An 18,611-nucleotide genomic window follows, 5' to 3' on the forward strand; every position below is an offset into this window, starting at 1 on the left:
ATCCTGTATGCTTAGTTAACCTCTTTCTCAACCTACCTTGTCATATGCACCCTTTTTCTGCTTCATCTTACTCCATCTCTTTTGTCATCCAGGGAACTCAGGATCTGTTTACCTTTCCCCCTCGAAGTAATGTACCTTGACTGTACCCGAACGGTCTCCTCATTAAAGGCAGCCCATTGTTCAGTTACTGTTTTGCCTGACAAGCTTTGATTCTGATTTACTTAGGCAAGATCCGTTCTCACTCCCATGAGGTTGGTCCTCCCCCAATTAGTTATCTTTAGTCTGGATTGCTCCTTGACCTTTTCCATAGCCAACCTAAACCTTATGATGCTATGGTCACTGTCCCTAAATGTTTCCCTGCTGACATTTGATTCACTTGACCCACCTCATTTCCCAGAGCCAGATCCAGCAATGCTTCCTTCCTCCTTGGACTGGAAAGATACCGATGCAGAAAATTCTCCTCAACACACTTTAGAAACTCTTGCCCCTCTCTACCCTTTACGCTATTACTATCCCGGTCTATATTAGAATAATTAAAGTCCCTATTATAACTACTGTATAATTCTTCCACCTCTCTGTACTTTCTTTACAAATTTGTTCCTCTATATTTTTCCCACTAGTTGGGGGCCTGTAGAATACACCCGGCAATGCACTGGTACCTGTATTGTTTCTCAACTCTAACCAAATAGATTCTGTCCTTGACCGCTCGAGGACATTCTCTCTCTGCAGCACCGTAATGTTCTCTCAATCCTAATTAATTATAGAATCCTGGAACTCCCTAACAGCACTGTGGGTGTACCTACCTCACTTGGACTGCAGTGGTTCAAGAAGGCAGTTCACCACCACCTTCTCAAGGCAATTAGGGATGGGCAATAAATGTTGCCCTAGCCAGCGATGCCCACATCCCATGAATGAATTAAAATACATCAATACAGCCATCCTCCTTCCCTTCCTTCCCTATCGTTCCTGAACACCTGTATCCAGGAATATTCAGTATCCAGTCCTGCCTTTTTTTGAGCCAGGTTTTCCTATCGCTGTAGCATAGTGCTCAGTGACGCTCAATTTGGGTTCCGCCAGGGCCACTCATCTCCTGACCTCATTACAGCCTTGGTTCAAACATGGACAAAAGAGCTGAACTCAAGAGGTGAGGTGAGAGTGACTGCCCTTGACATCAAGGCAGCATTTGACCGAGTATGGCATCAAGGAGCCCGAGCAAAACTGAGGTCAATGGGAATCGGGGAAAACCCTCTGCTGGCTGGAGTCATACCTAGCGCAAAGGAAGATGGTTGTGGTTGTTGGAGGTCAATCATCTGAGCTCCAGGACATCACTGCAGGAGTTCCTCAGGGTAGTATCCTCAGATACTGAAGCAGTCCGTGTAGAAATGCAGCAAGACTTGGACAATATCCAGGCTTGGGCTGAGAAGTGGCAAGTAATATTCACACCACACAAGTGCCAGGCAAGGACCATCTCCAGCAAGAGAGAATCTAACCATCTCCCCTTGACATTCAACGGCATTACCATCGCTGAATCCCTCACTATCAACATCCTAGGGGCTACCATTGACAAGAAACTGAACTGGAGTAGCCATATAAATACCGTGGCTACAACAGCAGGTCAGAGGATAGGAATCCTGAGGCGAGTAACTCACCTCCTGACTCCCCAGAGCCTGTCCACCATCTACAAGGCACAAGTCAGGAGTGTGATGGAATACTCTCCACTTGCCTGGATGGGTGCAGCTCCAACAACACTCAAGAAGCTCGACACCATCCAGGACAAAGCAGCCCGCTTGACTGGCACCCCATCTACAAACATTCACTCCCTCCACCACTGACGCACTTTGGCAGCAGTGTGAATCATCTACAAGATGCACTGCAGAAATGCACCAAGGCTCCTTAGACAGCACCTTCCAAACCCGCGACCTCTACCAACTGGAAGGATAAGGGCAGCAAATACATGGGAACACCACCACCTGCAAGTTCCCCTCCAAGTCACACACCATCCTGACTTGGAACTATATCGCCGGTCCTTCAATGTCTCTGGGTCAAAATCCTGGAACTCCCTTCCTAACAGCACTGTGGGTGTACCTACCCCATATGGACTGCAGCGGTTCAAGAAGGCAGCTCACTATCACCTTCTCAAGGGCAATTAGGGATGGGCAATAAATGCTGGCCTGACCAGAGATGCCCACATCCCATGAATGAATTTAAAAAAAGCATCATATTTCCATGCGGCGATCTGTGCCGACAGCTAACGAACCTTATTTACCACATTCATATACATGCACAGTAAACCTAATTTAGACCTTTATTGCATTCCCTCTTACTCAGACCCCACTTAATGCCTTACTATTTTCTATCCTAGAGCTATTTATTTATTCCAATTCTTAGTACACTTTGGTCTTCCTCTCGAATGTTACCTCTTGGTTCCCACACCCCTGCAAAGTTAGTTTAAACCCTCCCCAATTGCACTAGCAAATCACCCCGCGAGGAGACGCGTCCTGGCTCTGTTCAGGCGCAGCCCTTCCAGCATGTATGGGTCCCATCTCCCCTGGAACCGATCCCAATGTCCCAGGAATCTAAAGCAGTGGCTGCCGCACGATCTCTCCAGCCCTGCATTCATCTTCTCTATCCTCCTATTTCTATACACACTTGTGTGTGATACCGGGATTAATCTCGGGATTACTACCTTTGAAGTCTTGCTTGATGGTTTCTTTTAAAGCTCCCTAAACTCTGTCTGCAGGATCTGATCCCTGTTTCTACTATGTTATTGATACCCAATATGGACCACGACCGCTGTCTGTTCACCCTCCCTCCTCAAAGGGCTCTGCAGCCGCTCAATGACGTACTGGACCCTGTGCACCAGGGAAGCAACATACCATCCTGGATTCAAGTCTGCGGCCGCAGAAACACCTGTCTGTTCCCCTAACTATGGAATCCCCTATCACTATTGCTTTTCCAGTCTTCCTCCTGTTCCCCTGTACAGCTAAACCAGCTGTGCTGCTGTGGTCTGGACTCTAGCTGCACTCAGAGGAACCATCACTCTCACTAGTATTCAGAGGGGAATATTGGTTGATGAGTGAGATGCACATAGGGGATTCCTGCAATACCTCACTGGTCTTCTTTGTCTGGTGGTCACCGATTCCCTCTCTGCCTGCACACCCTTACACTACGGGGTGACTGCCTCTATAAACATGGTATCCACAAAACCCTCAATCTCGCAGTGCGCCACAGTGACACCAGCTGCTGCTCAAGCTCCGAAAGCCAGAGCTCAAGTTGCTGCAGCTGATGACATTTCCTGTGTATGTGGTTGCCCAGGACATGAGAAGTGTCCTGGAGTTCCCACATATAAATTATGTTGTCGCCCTCTCCCTGCCCTTCCTTGTCTCTGTCTGCCTCTCTCCCTGTCTTTTCCTCCCAATCTGTCTGTCTTGTTCCCTCCCTCTTACTGTCTCTTTCTTTCTCTCTCTCCCTCCTTCCCTCTCTCTGCCCTCTTGTCTCTCTCTCTCTTTCCTTGTTTCTCCCTCTCTTTATTTATCTTTCTCTCTCCTTGTCTCTCTCCTTGTCTGTTTCCACCTAACTCTATCACTCCATATCTCTCTATCTCTTACTGTCTCCCTCCCCCCTCTTCTTCCCCTCTCTCTCCCCTCTCTCCCTCTCCCTTCCCCCTCTCCCTCCCCCCTCTCACTCCCCTCTCCCTCCCTCCCTTCCCCCTCTCTCCCCCCCTCTCCCCCCTCCCTCCCTTCCCCCTCTCTCCCTTCCCCCTCTCTCCCCCCCTCTCTCCCCCACCTCTCCCTTCCCCCTCTTCCCACCCCTCTTTCCCCACCACTCTCCTCCCCTCTTTCCCTACCACTCTCCCCACCCCACTTTCACCTCCACTCTCACCCCCTCTTTCCCCACCCCTCTCCCCTCTCTTTCCCCACCCCTCTCCACCCTCTTTCCCCACCCCTCTCCCCCCATCTCTCCCCACCCCTCTCCCGCCACTCTCTCCCCCTCTCTCTCCCCCCACTCTCTCCCCCCTCTCTCTCCCCCCCTCGCTCTCCCCCCCTCGCTCTCCCCCTCTCTCTCCCCCCCTCGCTCTCCCCCTCGCTCTCCCCCTCTCTCTCCCCCCCTCGCTCTCCCCCTCTCTCTCCCCCCCTCGCTCTCCCCCTCTCTCTCCCCCGCTCGCTCTCCCCCTCTCTCTCCCGCCCTCGCTCTCCCCCTCTCTCTCCCGCCCTCGCTCTCCCCCTCTCTCTCCCGCCCTCGCTCTCCCCCTCTCTCTCCCGCCCTCGCTCTCCCCCTCTCTCTCCCGCCCTCGCTCTCCCCCTCTCTCTCCCCCCCTCGCTCTCCCCCTCTCTCTCCCCCCCTCGCTCTCCCCCTCTCTCTCCCCCCCCTCGCTCTCCCCCTCTCTCTCCCCCCCTCGCTCTCCCCCTCTCTCTCCCCCCCTCGCTCTCCCCCTCTCTCTCCCCCCCTCGCTCTCCCCCTCTCTCTCCCCCCCTCGCTCTCCCCCTCTCTCTCCCCCCCTCGCTCTCCCCCTCTCGCTCCCCCCTTCGCTCTCCCCCTCTCGCTCCCCCCTTCGCTCTCCCCCTCTCGCTCCCCCCCTCGCTCTCCCCCTCTCGCTCCCCCCCTCGCTCCCCCCCTCGCTCCCCCCCTCGCTCCCCCCCTCGCTCCCCCCCTCGCTCCCCCCCTCGCTCTCCCCCTCTCGCTCCCCCCCTCGCTCCCCCCCTCGCTCTCCCCCCCTCGCTCTCCCCCCCTCGCTCTCCCCCCCTCGCTCTCCCCCTCGCTCCCCCCCTCGCTCGCCCCCCCTCGCTCGCCCCCCCTCGCTCTCCCCCCCTCGCTCTCCCCCCCTCGCTCGCCCCCCCTCGCTCTCCCCCCCTCGCTCCCCCTCTCGCTCCCCCCCCTCGCTCTCCCCCTCCCGCTCCCCCCCTCGCTCCCCCCCTCTCGCTCCCCCCCTCGCTCCCCCCCTCGCTCCCCCCCTCGCACCCCCCCTCGCTCCCCCTCTCGCTCCCCCTCTCGCTCCCCCTCTCGCTCCCCCTTCGCTCTCCCCCTCTCGCTCTCCCCCTCTCGCTCTCCCCCTCTCGCTCCCCCCCTCGCTCTCCCCCTCTCGCTCTCCCCCTCTCGCTCCCCCCCTCGCTCTCCCCCCCTCGCTCTCCCCCCCTCGCTCCCCCCCCTCGCTCCCCCCCCTCGCTCCCCCCCCTCGCTCCCCCCCCCTCGCTCCCCCCCCTCGCTCCCCCCCCTCGCTCCCCCCCCTCGCTCCCCCCTCTCGCTCCCCCCCTCTCGCTCCCCCCCCTCTCTCGCTCCCCCCTCTCTCTCCCTCCCCCCTCTCTCTCCCCCTCTCTCGCTCCCCCCTCTCTCTCCCCCCCTCTCTCTCCCCTTCTCTCCCCCCTCGCTCTCCCCCCCTTTCTCCCTCCTCTCTCTCCCCCCCTCTCTCTCCCTCCTCTCTCTCCCCCCCTCTCTCTCCCCTCTCTCTCCTCCCCTCTCTCTCCTCCCCTCTCCTCCCCGCTCTCTCCTCCCCTTTTTCCCCCCCGCTCTCTCCTCCCCTCTCTCTCCTCCCCTCTGTCTCCTCCCCTCTCTCTCCTCCCCGCTCTCTCCTCCCCTCTCTCTCCCCCCCGCACTCTGCTCCCTTCTCCCCCCCCCGCTCTCTCCTCCCCCTCTCTCTCCTCCCTTCCCCCCCCCGCTCTCTCCTCCCCCTCTCTCTCCTCCCTTCTCCCCCCCCCCTCTCTCTCCTCCCCCTCTCTATCCTCCCCCTCTTTCTCCCCTTCTCTCTCCCCTTCTCTCTCCCCCACTCTCTACCCCACTCTCCCCCCTCTCTCTCCCCCACTCCCCCCCCTCTCTACCCCACTCTCCCCCCCTCTCTCTCCCCCACTCTCTCCCCCACTCCCCCCCCTCTCTCCCCCCCTCTCTCCCCCACTCTCTCTCCCCCACTCTCTCTCCCCCACTCTCTCTCCCCCACTCTCTCTCCCCCTATCTCTCTCCCCCTATCTCTCTCCCCCTATCTCTCTTCCCCCCCTTGCTCCCCCCCTCTTCCCCCCCCCCCCCCCCCCCCCGGCAACATTCTTGTAAATCTCCTCTGTACACTCTCCGGAGCAATTATGTCCTTCCTGTAATGTAGTGACCAGAACTGTATGCAGTACTCCAGCTGTGGCCTAACCTGTGTTTTATACAGTTCCAGCATCACATCCCTGCTTTTGTATTCTATACCTCGGCCAAAAAAGGAAAACATTCCATATGCCTTCTTCACCACTCTATCTACCTGTCCTGCCACCTTTAGGGACCTGTGAACATGCACTCCAAGGTCTCTCACTTCTTCTACCCCTCTCAATATCCTCCCGTTTATTGTGTATTCCCTTGCTTTGTTTGCCCTCCCCAAGTGCATTACTTCACACTTCTCTGGACTGAATTTCATTTGCCACTTTTCCACCCACTCAACCAAACCGTTGATATAATTCTGGAGTCTACAGCTATCCTCTTCACTATCAACTGCACAAACAATTTTTGTGGCCTCTGCCAATTTCCCAATCATGCCTCCTACATTTAAGTCCGAATCATTAATATATACCACAAACAGCAAGGGGCCCAACACTGAGCCCTGTGGAACCCATTGGAAATGGCTTTCCATTCACAAAAACATCTGTCGACCATTATCCTTTGTTTCCTGTCCCTGAGCCAATTTTGGATCGAACTCACCAAATTCCCATGGGCTTTTACTTTTCTGACCAGTCTGCCATGTGGGACCTTGTCAAATGCCTCACTAAAATCCATGTAGACCACATCCACTGCACCACCCTCATCAATCCTCCTTGTTACTTCCTCAAAAAATGTAATTAAGTTAGCAAGACACGACCTTCCCTTAATAAATCCATGCTGACTATCCCTAATTAATCCGTGCCTTTCTAAGTGACAGTTTATCCTATCTCTCAAAATTGAATCTAATAATTTGCCCACCAAATGAGGGCAGACTGACCACCCTATAATTATTTGGCCTATCGCTCGCACCCTTTTTAAACAATGGGACAAGGTTTGCAGACCTCCAGTTGTTTGGTATCTCACCTCTATCAAGTGAGGATTTGAAAATGACCCTCAGAGCATCTGCTATTTCCTCCCTGGCTTCCTTTAACAGCCTGGGGTACAATCTATCCGGTCCTGGTGATTTATCCATTTTCAAGGATGTCAGACCTTCTAGTACTTCCTTTCTCATTATGCTTATCATATCTAATATGTCACACTCCTCCTCTTTAGCTGCAATGACTGCATCATCCCTCTCCTTTGTGAAGACAGAGACAAAGTACTCATTAAGAACCCTGCCCACATCTTCTGCATCCACGCATACGTTATCTTGTACATCTCTGATAGGCCTGACCCTTTCCTTAGTTATCCTCTTATATATTAATAATATACTGATAAAACATCTTTGGGTTTTCCTTGATTTTACCTGCCAATATTTTTTCATGTCCTCTCTTTGCTTTCCTAATGTTCTTTTTTACTTCACTCCTGCACTTTGTATACCCCTCTAGCCTTTCTAAAGTATTAAGTTTTTTGTGACTCAGATAAGCTTTCTTTTCCTGCTTTCTCTTACCTTGTATGCTTCTACATAACCAGGGGGCTCTCGATTTGGCAGTACCACACTTTTTCTTTGTGGGGACATGTGTACACTGCACCATCTCTCGAACCATGCATTCATCTGGTGTATTCTCCTATTTCTATACTCACTGGCAAGTGGCCTTGGGAGTAATCCGGAGATTACTACCTTTGAGGTCCTTTTTGCTAATTTCTTTCCTAACTCCTTAAACTCAGCCTGCAGGACCTCATCCCTTTTTCTACCTATATCGTTGGTACCAATGTAGACCACGGCCTCTGGATGTGCACCCTCACCCTCCAGGATGCTCTGTAACTGCTCGGTCATAACCATGACCCTTGCACCAGGGAGACAACATACCATCTCGGAATCATGTCTACAACTACAGAAGTGCCTGTCTGTTCTGCAGCTATAGAATCCCCTACCACTGTTGCTCTCCTGTCTCCCTGCACAGATGAGCCACTCATGGTGCTCTGGTCAGGACTCCCGTTGCATTCTCCAGAAGAGCCTTCTCTCCCATTGGTACTCAGAACTGAATACCGGTTAGAAAGTGGGATGCCCTCCGGGGACTCCTACACTACTTGCCTTATCCTTCTTGTCTGTCTGGCAGCCACCCAGTCCTTCTCTGCCTGTGCTCTCTTAAGCCCCGGGATGACTACCTCCTGAAACTTTCTGTCCACATATCTCTCATCCTCCCGAATGTACCTCAGTGACGGCAGCTGCTGCTCAAGTACCAAAACTCGGCACTCGAGTTTTTCCATTTGGTGGCACTTTCTGCAGATGAGTAGGGTTCTGGAGTCCCCACATAGCGCATTTGACGGGTGTGAGTGGCCCTCCCATGCCTCAAATTATTTATTTATTGCACTAAAATTAGAAGTGAAATAAAGACAATAAAGTGGCTATAAATAGAATGATCAAACAAATAACCACCTACCAACTACTGGTATTTTAGCTTCTATTTAGTAGATAGTCTTAAATGTTAGAGAAAAAATAAAAATCAGCAGAAAAAAGAAAGTAAGAAAATACCCACCATATACTCACCGACATGCTCCCTGTGCCTCGCTGCTCTCTCCCCTCTCGTACTGTTTGTAGCTCCGAAGTTTTCCCCAGCCAGTCAGCTACCTGCTTCCCTGTGATGTCACACCTCAATTTTTCTTTCCAGACGCCGGCAGACTGGCAGCAGCAGCTAGCCCCGCTCCTCTCGCCATTTCCTGGTGAGCTCTTCCGCTCGCTTGCTCTCGTTCTCAATTAAATTAAATTGATTTTTCTTAATTAATTTATAGTTCCCCTCCTTACCAAACCCCCTCACTTACTGAACTCCCTCCTTCATACTCTGTGCACTCAAGAAGCACTCAGAGACCCCTGAATTTATACTCTCTGAAAGCAATGATACATCAGCTTTGCTGGAGCTCAGAAACCAGTTTAACTAGCTACAGCTACTCTGAGAGCTTGTATATCCCTGTTTAAAACGGTGAGAAACTTAACTTGCCTCGTAACTTAAACAGTAATTTTAGTTAATTGTTAAATTTAAATAAAAATTAGACTAGAGATTAACCCTTAAAATGCCGTCACTTACCAAACTCCCTTCTTCACGCTCAATGCAGACGGGCAGCACTCAGAGACCCCTGAATTTATACTTGTCTCTCTGTCTCTTTGTCTGTCTCCCATCCCCCTCTGTCTCTCCCCACCTCTCTCCCGCTCCCCCTCTCCCTCTCTCTCTTCCCATGTCTCTCTCTCCTGCTCCCTGTCTCTCTCTCCCTCCTCCCCCCTCCCCATCTGTCTCCCTCTCCATCCAACTTCTTCCCCCTTCTGATCTCCTCTCATTTACATTGCTTCTAGGTGGCACTAATCTATAGGCCTATGCATCCATAATCCTTTACCCACTTTCATTACCAATCTCGATCGAGAGGTTCCTGGGCTGCAAGTATTATGGTCCTAAATTTGCACATTATCAAGGCATACAAAGAGATCTGAGTTTTCAGTCGTTGTCATAAAGCAAATCTAAGTATAAACATGTGATAGCTGGCCTTTGAGAAAGTTGTAATAACCTTTGTACAGACACACTGTCAAAAGCTTTTGCAGTCTTTCTGCCGTAGAATATTTTAAGTATAGAGCTTAATATAAAATGGAATTTAGCACTAATCTATTATTTTTCTACAAGATAGATTCCTTTACTAACTTTTGATCTTGATCACTAACATTCCATACTCTTAAATGCAGTCTGTACCAGTCTGTCACTAGGGTCTCAATGAATTGCAATGGGGTTAAGCACGTGGCTTCTCTCATTCTGATTTTAAAATTTTCTCTCCCCTTTAACCTCTCCCTCTACCAGATTAATACTTTGGGCTCAATGAAGGCACAACTTACCCACAGTGCTCAGGGAGACTGTAGAACATCACTGAGTAGTATATGTGGTGCCCCCATCCCCAACTCTTTCAACAGCCTATTAGGAGAGTCTCACAGTGATTTTCTGAGCCTGGAGCCTAATATGAGCAGGTTCATGTTTTGTCAGTGATTTTTTTTTCATCTTCTCCCTTCTACAGTCCTTCTTCCACACTGTGTTAGAGAACAGCCACATGTGCGAGACATTGGTGGACAACAACCTGCGGGTCACCAACTGGAACCGAAAGCTGGGCTGCAAGTGCCAGTACAAGCACATTGTGGACTGGTGCGGCTGCTCACCAAACGACTTCAAACCACAAGACTTCATTAGACTTCAGGTAAAGAGTGGCTCCCCTGTCCAAACCTTTGCATCCTTCATAGGGAGGAACCAGTTTCAGCAGAAGTCTTGTGTTGACTCTTAGGCATATTGTGGGTATGGCTATGTAGTGGTTCTGAATTTGAATTCAATGTAATGAATCAAGAAATAAAAAGCTGATATCAGTAAAAGGTTTTTTTTTATCCATTCACAGGATGTGGGCGTTGCTGGCAAGGCCAGCATTCATTGCCCATCCCTAATTGCCCTTGAGAAGGTGCTGGTGAGCCTTCTCCTTGAACCGCTGCAGTCCATGTGGGGTAGGTACACCTACAGTGCAGTTAGGAAGGGAGTTCCAGGATTTTGACTCAGTGACAATATACTTGTAAGTCAGGATGATGTGTGACTTGGAGGGGTACTTGCAGTTGGTGGTGTTCCCATTCGCCTGTTGCCCTAACTTTCCAGGTGGTAGAGGTCACAGTTTTGAGAGGTACTAGAAACATGGAAAGTAGGAACAGGAGTAGGCCATTTGGCCCTTCGAGCCTGCTCCGCCATTCATTACGATCATCCAACTCAGTAGCCTGTTCCCACTTTCGCCCCATACCCTTTGATCCCTTTAGACCCAAGAGCTATATCTAACTCCTTCTTGAAAGCATACAATGTTTTGGCCTCAACTGCTTTCTGCGGTAGAGACTTCCACAGGCTCACCACTCTCTAGGTGAAGAAATTTCTCCTCATCTCAGTTCTGAAAGGTTGACCCCATATCCTTAGACTATGACCCCTGGTTCTGGACTCCCCCACCATCGGGAACATCCTTCCTGCATCTCCCTGTTAGGTCCTGTTAAAATTTTATAGGTTTCTATGAGATCCCCCCCTCACTCTTCAGAACTCCAGCAAATATAATCCTAATGCTGTCAAAGAACCATGGCAAACTGAGCATGAAGCTGTTCGAGTGTGGTTAAAAACACAACTAGGTTCACCAGTGTCCTGCAGGGAAGGAAACCTGCTATCCTTACCTGCACTGTCTGCAGTGCCACCCTAATGTGGTTGACTTTTAACTGCCCTCAAAGTTAATAACATGGGCAGCAGTGGTTCAAGAAGAAGGTCTGCAGAAGTCACTGTCCCATACATGAAGAATGGTTGGTTGGGTGGGGTATTACAGGGACCCCGACAGGAAGTAATTGCATTAGAAGCAGTTTAGAGAAGGTTCACTCAGCTGATTCCTGGGATGAGAGGATTAGCTTATGAGGAAAGGTTGGACATATTGGACCTGCATCCATTGGAGTTTAGAAGCAAGAGAGGTGATCTTATTGAAACATACAAGATTCTGAGGGGACTTGACAGGGTGGATGCTGAGAGGATGTTTATGGCAAGACTAGAACTAGGGGACACAGTTTAAAAATTAGGGGTCTCCCATTTAAGATGCAGATGAGGTGAAATTTTTTCTCTCAGAGGGTTGTTAATCTGTGAATTTCGCTTCCTCAGAGATCAGTGGAGGCTAGGCCATTGAATATTTTTAAGGCTGAGTTAGATAGGTTCTTGATTAACAAGGGAATCAAAGGTTATAGCAGGTAGACAGGAAAGTAGAGTTGAGCCTACAATCAGATCAGCCACGATCTTTCAAATGACGGAGCAGGCTCGAGGGGCCGAATGGCCTACTCCTGCTCCTGATTCGAATGTTGGTATGGAACCATCCCTGCGAGAGTCAGTGCGTTCAGGGAAGAAGAGAATGAAAAACTAACCCCCACTCTCCCTCCCTACCCACAAAACTATACAACTGAAACATCCAAATGAACAAGATGCACATTTGATAGAAGGATTTGTTCTTCTTTCTGATTCGCAGTGTTGATTCTGTTTCCTGCATTTTTATTCACAGCAAATGACCAGACCAACATTTTTTGCCAGGAAGTTTGAATCGTCAGTTAACCAGGAGGTGATTGATATATTGGACTCACACCTGTATGGCAATTACCCTCCTGGGACACCAGCCCTAAAAGCCTATTGGGAGAACGTCTTTGATCAGATGGATGGACTGAGCAGCCTCACTGATGGTGCAATTACCAGCTACATGGCCTTCTTCAGGCTGGGCCTGAGCAAAGTGCAGACATCGTGGCGACCAGGAACAGACAGCCGCTGCAGGTATGACAGTAAGCACCAGTCCAGTAACTAAGCCACACTGACACAGCTCCATGAACACTTAGCTTCCCTCAGCCAAGTCACAGAGCACTGATGTTGATCTTGGTGCCTCTGGGCGAGAGAGTGGAAAATAAGACAGGGTTCCTCCTGATCAGTCCAGTGACACCAGCAAGAAAGTGTGTGGATGCCAGGCTTGGCTGTGTTACTCTACAAGGTCCTGATGGCCATGGAACTGTACTGCAGCAGTATTGAGAGGAGGGCAGGAAACCACAACAAAATGTTCAACACTGAGTGTAGTGACATCATGCCATTGTGTGTGTGCAGTCCAGTTACATCACATTCTGTGAATGCCATGACATCATCACATTCGGTGACTCCAGTGACATCAAATCAGGAAAGGGTACAGCAGAGTATTGGGACAGGGCAAAGTTGAGTCAGAGTACCAAGACAGGGATAGGGTGAGGCAGAGTATCGGGACGAGGAAAGTGAGGCAGGGCATCGGGACAGGGGAGAGTGAGGCAGAATATCAGGACAGGGAGAGGACGAGGCAGAATATCAGGACAGGGAGAGGACGAGGCAGAGTATATATCTAACTCAGCCTTAAATAAATTCAAAGAACCAGCCTCCCCTGTTTACTGGGGAAGAGAATTCCACAGACTCACGACCCTCTGAGAGAAAAAAAATCTCCTCATCTCCCTCTTAAAAGGGAGAACTCTTGTTTTTAAACTGTGTCTCCTAGTTCTAGTCTCCCCCACAAGAGGAAATATCTTCCTGGTATCCACCCCTCAGATTCTAATATGTTTCAATAAGATCACCTCGCATTTTTTTAAACTCCAATGGTAATAGGCTCAGCCTGTCTTGATAAGTCCTTCATCTCAGGAATGAGTCAAGTGAACTTCTCTGAACTTCCTCTAATACAATTTGTTTCCAAATAAGGAGATTAAAACTGTACACAGTACTCCAGATGTGGTCTCATCAAGGTCCTGTATAGCTGCAGTAAAACTTCCCTACTTTTATATTTCATTTCCCTTGCAATAAATGCCAACATTCCAATTTGCCCTCCTAATCACTTGTTGTAGCTGCATGCTAACATTTTGTGACTCATGTACGAAGACACCCAGATCCCTCGGAACCACAGAGTTCTGTAATCTCTCTGCAATCTCTCTCCATTTAAATAATATACAACTTTTCTGTACTTCCTGCCAAAGTGGACATGTTTACATTTTCCCACATTATACTCCATCTGCCAAATTTTTGCCAACTCACTTAACCTATCTATATCCCTCTGTAGACTCTTTACCTCCTCTTGACAACTTACTTTCCTACCTATCTTGGTGTCATCGGCAAATTTAGCTACCATACGTTTGGTCCCTTCATCTAAGTGATTGATATATATTGTAAATTGTTGAGGCCCCAGCACTGATCCCTGTGGCACTCCACTAGTTACAGCTTGCCAACCCAAAAAAGACCCGTTTATCCCTACTCTGTGCTTCCTGTTAGCTAACCAGTCCTCTATCCATGCTAATATGTTACTCCCTACACTGTGCGCTCCTATTTTTGTGTAGTAACCTTTAATGTGGCACCTTATCAAATGCTTTTTGGAAATCCAAGCACACCACATCTACAGGTTCCCCTTTATTCACCTTGCTTGCTATTTCCTCAAAGAACTCTAATAAATTAGTTAAACACAATTTCTCTTTCACAAAGCCATGTTGACTCCGCCTGATCCCATTATGATTTTTGAAATATCCTGCTATAACCTTCTTAATAATGGATTCTGACAACTTTCCTATGACAGATGTTAGGCCAACTGGCCTATAGTTTCCTGCTTTCTGTCTCCCTCCTTTCTTGAATAAAGGTGTTACACTTGCAGTTTTCCAATTATCTGAGATCCTGCCAGAATCTAAGGAATTTTGCAAGATGATAAGCAATGGCTCTACTATCTCTGCAGCCACTTCTTTTAAGACCCTAGGATGCAGGCCATTAGGTCCTGGGGACTTGTCAGCCTTTAGGCCTAACGGTTTTCCCAGTACCTTTTCCCTGGTGATGGTGATTGTTTTAGGTTCCTCCTTCCCTTTCACGTCTAGATTTTCAAGTATCTTTGGGAAGTTTTCTAAGTCTTCTACAGTGAACTCAGACACAAAATACCCGTTCAACGCTTCCGCCATTTCCTTGTTTTCCATTATTAATTCCCCAGACTTACTGTCCAGAGAACCAACAGTCGCTTTAGTTACTCTTTTCCTTTTTAAATACTTACAGAAACTCTTACTGTCTTAGACCTCAGATACTATCTTAGATACAGGCTTAGATAAGTTAGACAAGGAAAGCTGTTCCCATTAACAAATGGTACAAGGACTAGGGGGCACAGATTGAAAGTTTTGAGCAAAATATGCAGGGGGAATATGAGGAAGCACCTTTTCGGCAGCAGGTGGAAATGACTTGGAACTCACTGCCCACAAGGGTGGTGGAAGCAGAGACGATCAATGACTTCAGGAGGAGATTGGATGGCCATCTGAGAGAAATAGACTTGCAGGCTACGGGTATTGAGCCTGGGAGTGGGACTGACAGCATAGTTCCATGGAGAGCTGGCATGGACTCAATGGGCCGAATGGCTTCCTTCTGAGCTGTAAATGACTCTAGGTCTGCCACTGCACCTTTACTTTTAACCCAGTTTTCCAGTTCACTTTAGCTAACTCTGCCTTCATACCCTTGATATCCTTTATTTAGGTTTAAAACCCGAGTCTTAGACCCACACTTCTCATCTTCAAACCGAATGTGGAATTCTCTCATGTTATGATCGCTGTCGCCTCGAGGCACCTTTAATGCTGTCTCATTACATATTGCCAGATCTAGAATAGCCTGCTCCCTAGTTGCCTCGAGAATGTACAGAATTTTCCTGAATACACTATGAACTCATTTTCCAGGCTACCTTTGCCAATCTGATTTGCTGAATCCACATGCAGATTAAAGTCACCTATGATTATTGTAGTACCTTTCTTTCACGCCCCATTTATTTCTACTCGATTCGACAGTGTAAGTACTTTCGAGCTAAGGTCAGCTCTCACTACCGTACTAATGTCATCCTTAATTAACAGAGCTACCCCACCACCTCTTCCTAGCTTCCTGTCTTTCCGAAATGTCAAATACCCTTAAATATTCAGGTTCCAGCCTTGGTCACCTGCAGGCATATCTCTGTAATGGCTATCAGGTCATAAATATTTATTTCTATCTGTGCTAACAATTCATCCATTTTGTTACCAATGTCGTTTTACCATTTTTACAATCTCTGGTCTTATCTGCCGGTGCAGTCTTAAGTTGGCATGCTTTTTCCCTTCCTGCCACACTCTGGTTATCATTACCCAATTCGCTACCCACCTCTATTATCTTGTTATTTCCCTTTAATTTACCATATCTCCCCTCACATGATCCCTTTCCCCCACTATTTAGTTAAAAACCCTCTCTGCCACCCTAGTTGCACGACTCACCAGGACACTGGTCCCAACACGGTTCAGGTGAAGACTGTCCCAATGGTTCAGCTCCCACTTTCCCCAGTACTGATTCCAGTGCCCCATGAATTGAAACCCATTTCTCCCACACCAGTCTTTGAGCCATGCATTCATCTCTGTAATCTTATTTACCCTATGTATATTTGCTCGTGGCTCAGGTAATAATCCGGAGATTATTCCCTTTGAGGTTCTGCCTTTTAATTTAGCCACTAGCTGTTCATAATCACAGTGGCGCAGTGGTTAGCACCGCAGCCTCACAGCTCCAGCGACCCGGGTTCAATTCTGGGTACTGCCTGTGTGGAGTTTGCAAGTTCTCCCTGTGTCTGTGTGGGTTTCCTCCGGGTGCTCCGGTTTCCTCCCACATGCCAAAGACTTGCAGGTTGGTCGGTAAATTGGCCATTATAAATTGCCCCTAGTATAGGTAGGTGGTAGGGAAATGTAGGGACAGGTGGGGATGTGGTAGGAATATGGGATTAGTGTAGGATTAGTATAAGTAGGTGGTTGATGGTTGGCACAGACTCGGTGGGCCGAAGGAGCTGTTTCAGTGCTGTATCTCTAAACTGAACTAATCCCTAAGCAGAATATCTTTACTAGTCTGATCTATGTCGTTGGTACTCATGTGGACTACGACAACTGGATCCTCCACCCACCCCACCCACTGCAAGTTCCTCTCCAGCCCAGAGCAGATCTCCCGAACCCTGGCACCGAGCAGGCAACACAGCCTTCTGTACTTCCATTCTCAGCTAGACAGAACGGTGTCTATCCCCCGACTATACTGTCCCCTACTATGACAACATTCCTATTTACTCCAACCGCTTGAATGGCTTCCTGTACTACAATGCCATGATCAATTTGCTCATCCGCCTTGTCGCCCCCACTCTCATCCATACAAGCGAACCTGTTGCTCAATTGTAAGGGCTGCAACTCCTCCACTTCTACCTTCTCGATCCCTTTACCTGCCTCACTCACAGTCACACCCTCCTTTCCCTGTCCACTGACCAAATCAGAGGACCCTATCCTAAGGGTGTGACTGCCTTCTGGAACAAAGTATCCAGATAATTCTTTCCCTCCCTTCAGTGTCTACAGCTCGATCTCCAGCTCATTGACTTTGAGCTGAAGTACCTTGAACCGCAGACACTTACTGCTTACTTACACTTGCACTTACTTATACTTACTCGGTCATAGAAGACAGAGGGGAGCAGTGGAAGGGTGTTTTTCTGAATGGAGGGATGTGACTAGTGGTGTTCCGCAGGGATCAATGCTGGGACCTTTGCTGTTTGTATTATATATAAACGATTTGGAGGAAAATGTAGCTGGTCTGATTAGTAAGTTTGCGGACGACACAAAGGTTAGTGGAGTTGCGGATAGTGATGCAGCAGGATATAAATCGGTTGGAGACTTGGGTGGAGAAATGGCAGATGGAGTTTAATCCGGACAAATGTGAGGTAATGCATTTTGGAAGGTCTAATGCAGGTGGGAAGTATACAGTAAATGGCAGAACCCTTAGGAGTATTGACAGGCAGAGAGATCTGGGTGTACAGGTCCACAGGTCACAAAGTGGCAGTGCAGGTGGATAAGGTAGTCAAGAAGGCATACGGCATGCTTGCCTTCATCGGTCGGTGCATAGAGTATAAAAATCGGCAAGTCATGCTGTAGCTGTACAGAACCTTAGTTAGGCCACACTTGGTATATTGCATGCAATTCTGGTCGCCACACTACCAGAAGGATGTGGAGGCTTTGGAGAGGGTACAGAAGAGGTTTACCAGGATGTTGCCTGGTCTGGAGGGCATTAGCTATGAGGAGAGGTTGGATAAACTCGGATTGTTTTCACTGTAACGACGGAGGTGGAGGGGTGACCTGATAGAGGTTTACAAAGTTATGAGTGGCATGGACAGAGTGGATAGTCAGAAGCTTTTTCCCAGGGTGGAAGAGTCAGTTACTAGGGGACATAGGTTTAAAGTGCGAGGGGCAAAGTTTAGAGGGGATGTGCGAGGCAAGTTTTTTACACAGAGGGTGGTGAGTGCCTGGAACTTGCTGCCAGGGGAGGTGGTGGAAGCAGGTACGATAGCGATATTTAAGAGGCATCTTGACAAATACATCAACAGGATGGGAATACAGGGATACTGACCCCGGAAGTACAGAAGGTTTTAGTTTCAACAGGCATCAAGATCGGCGCAGGCTTGGAGGGCCGAATGGCCTGTTCCCATGCTGTACTTTTCTTTGTTCTTTGTGTTTGAAGTGGATCACACTGGCGTCCACCAGCTCCCACATACTGCAGCCACAGCACGTCAATTGACCCTGCCATCTTTATTATGTGTTAGCTAATTTGTTTTTCTTAATTCATTTATGACTAATAAACCCCACGACTACTAATAGGTTTACGACTGCTAGTCTCACTCAGGCATAGTCTGCTCTCCATACGTGCCCGTACTCCTTGTGGTTTGAAAACTTGTCGCTTATATAGAGCCTCTGATCAGACACTAGCTAGCTTAGCTTCCTGCATTGTACGCAGTGTAGATGGAAATGTGAGATTACATAGAGATATTGATAGGTGAAGTGAACACCCACTTTAGACCTAAGAAGGATAGAACAGGGTAGTTTCAAAATGGCTCGGTAGCAAGACTACTGACTGAGCTGGCCGAGTCTTAAAGGACATAGCTGCTAGATTGGGTATGTGGCAGGTGGTGAGGGAACCAACAAGAGGGGAAAACATCCTTGGCCT

At 49.0% G+C, this 18,611-nt stretch overlaps 1 protein-coding gene across 2 annotated transcripts in view; it reads left to right on the plus strand.

The window, feature by feature from the left end:
* The window catches only part of xylt2 (xylosyltransferase II), a 338,683-nt gene that overhangs the window by 236,956 nt on the left and 83,116 nt on the right, over positions 1-18,611 (plus strand). For both annotated transcript variants that reach the window (XM_068057773.1, XM_068057774.1), the window contains exons 7-8: positions 10,096-10,272; positions 12,124-12,386. In XM_068057773.1, coding sequence (XP_067913874.1) covers positions 10,096-10,272; positions 12,124-12,386 — 440 coding nt within the window. The remainder of the gene's footprint in view (positions 1-10,095; positions 10,273-12,123; positions 12,387-18,611) is intronic.

This window comes from Heterodontus francisci, chromosome 26 (assembly GCF_036365525.1).
Source record: "Heterodontus francisci isolate sHetFra1 chromosome 26, sHetFra1.hap1, whole genome shotgun sequence".
NCBI classification, from domain to species: domain Eukaryota; kingdom Metazoa; phylum Chordata; class Chondrichthyes; order Heterodontiformes; family Heterodontidae; genus Heterodontus; species Heterodontus francisci.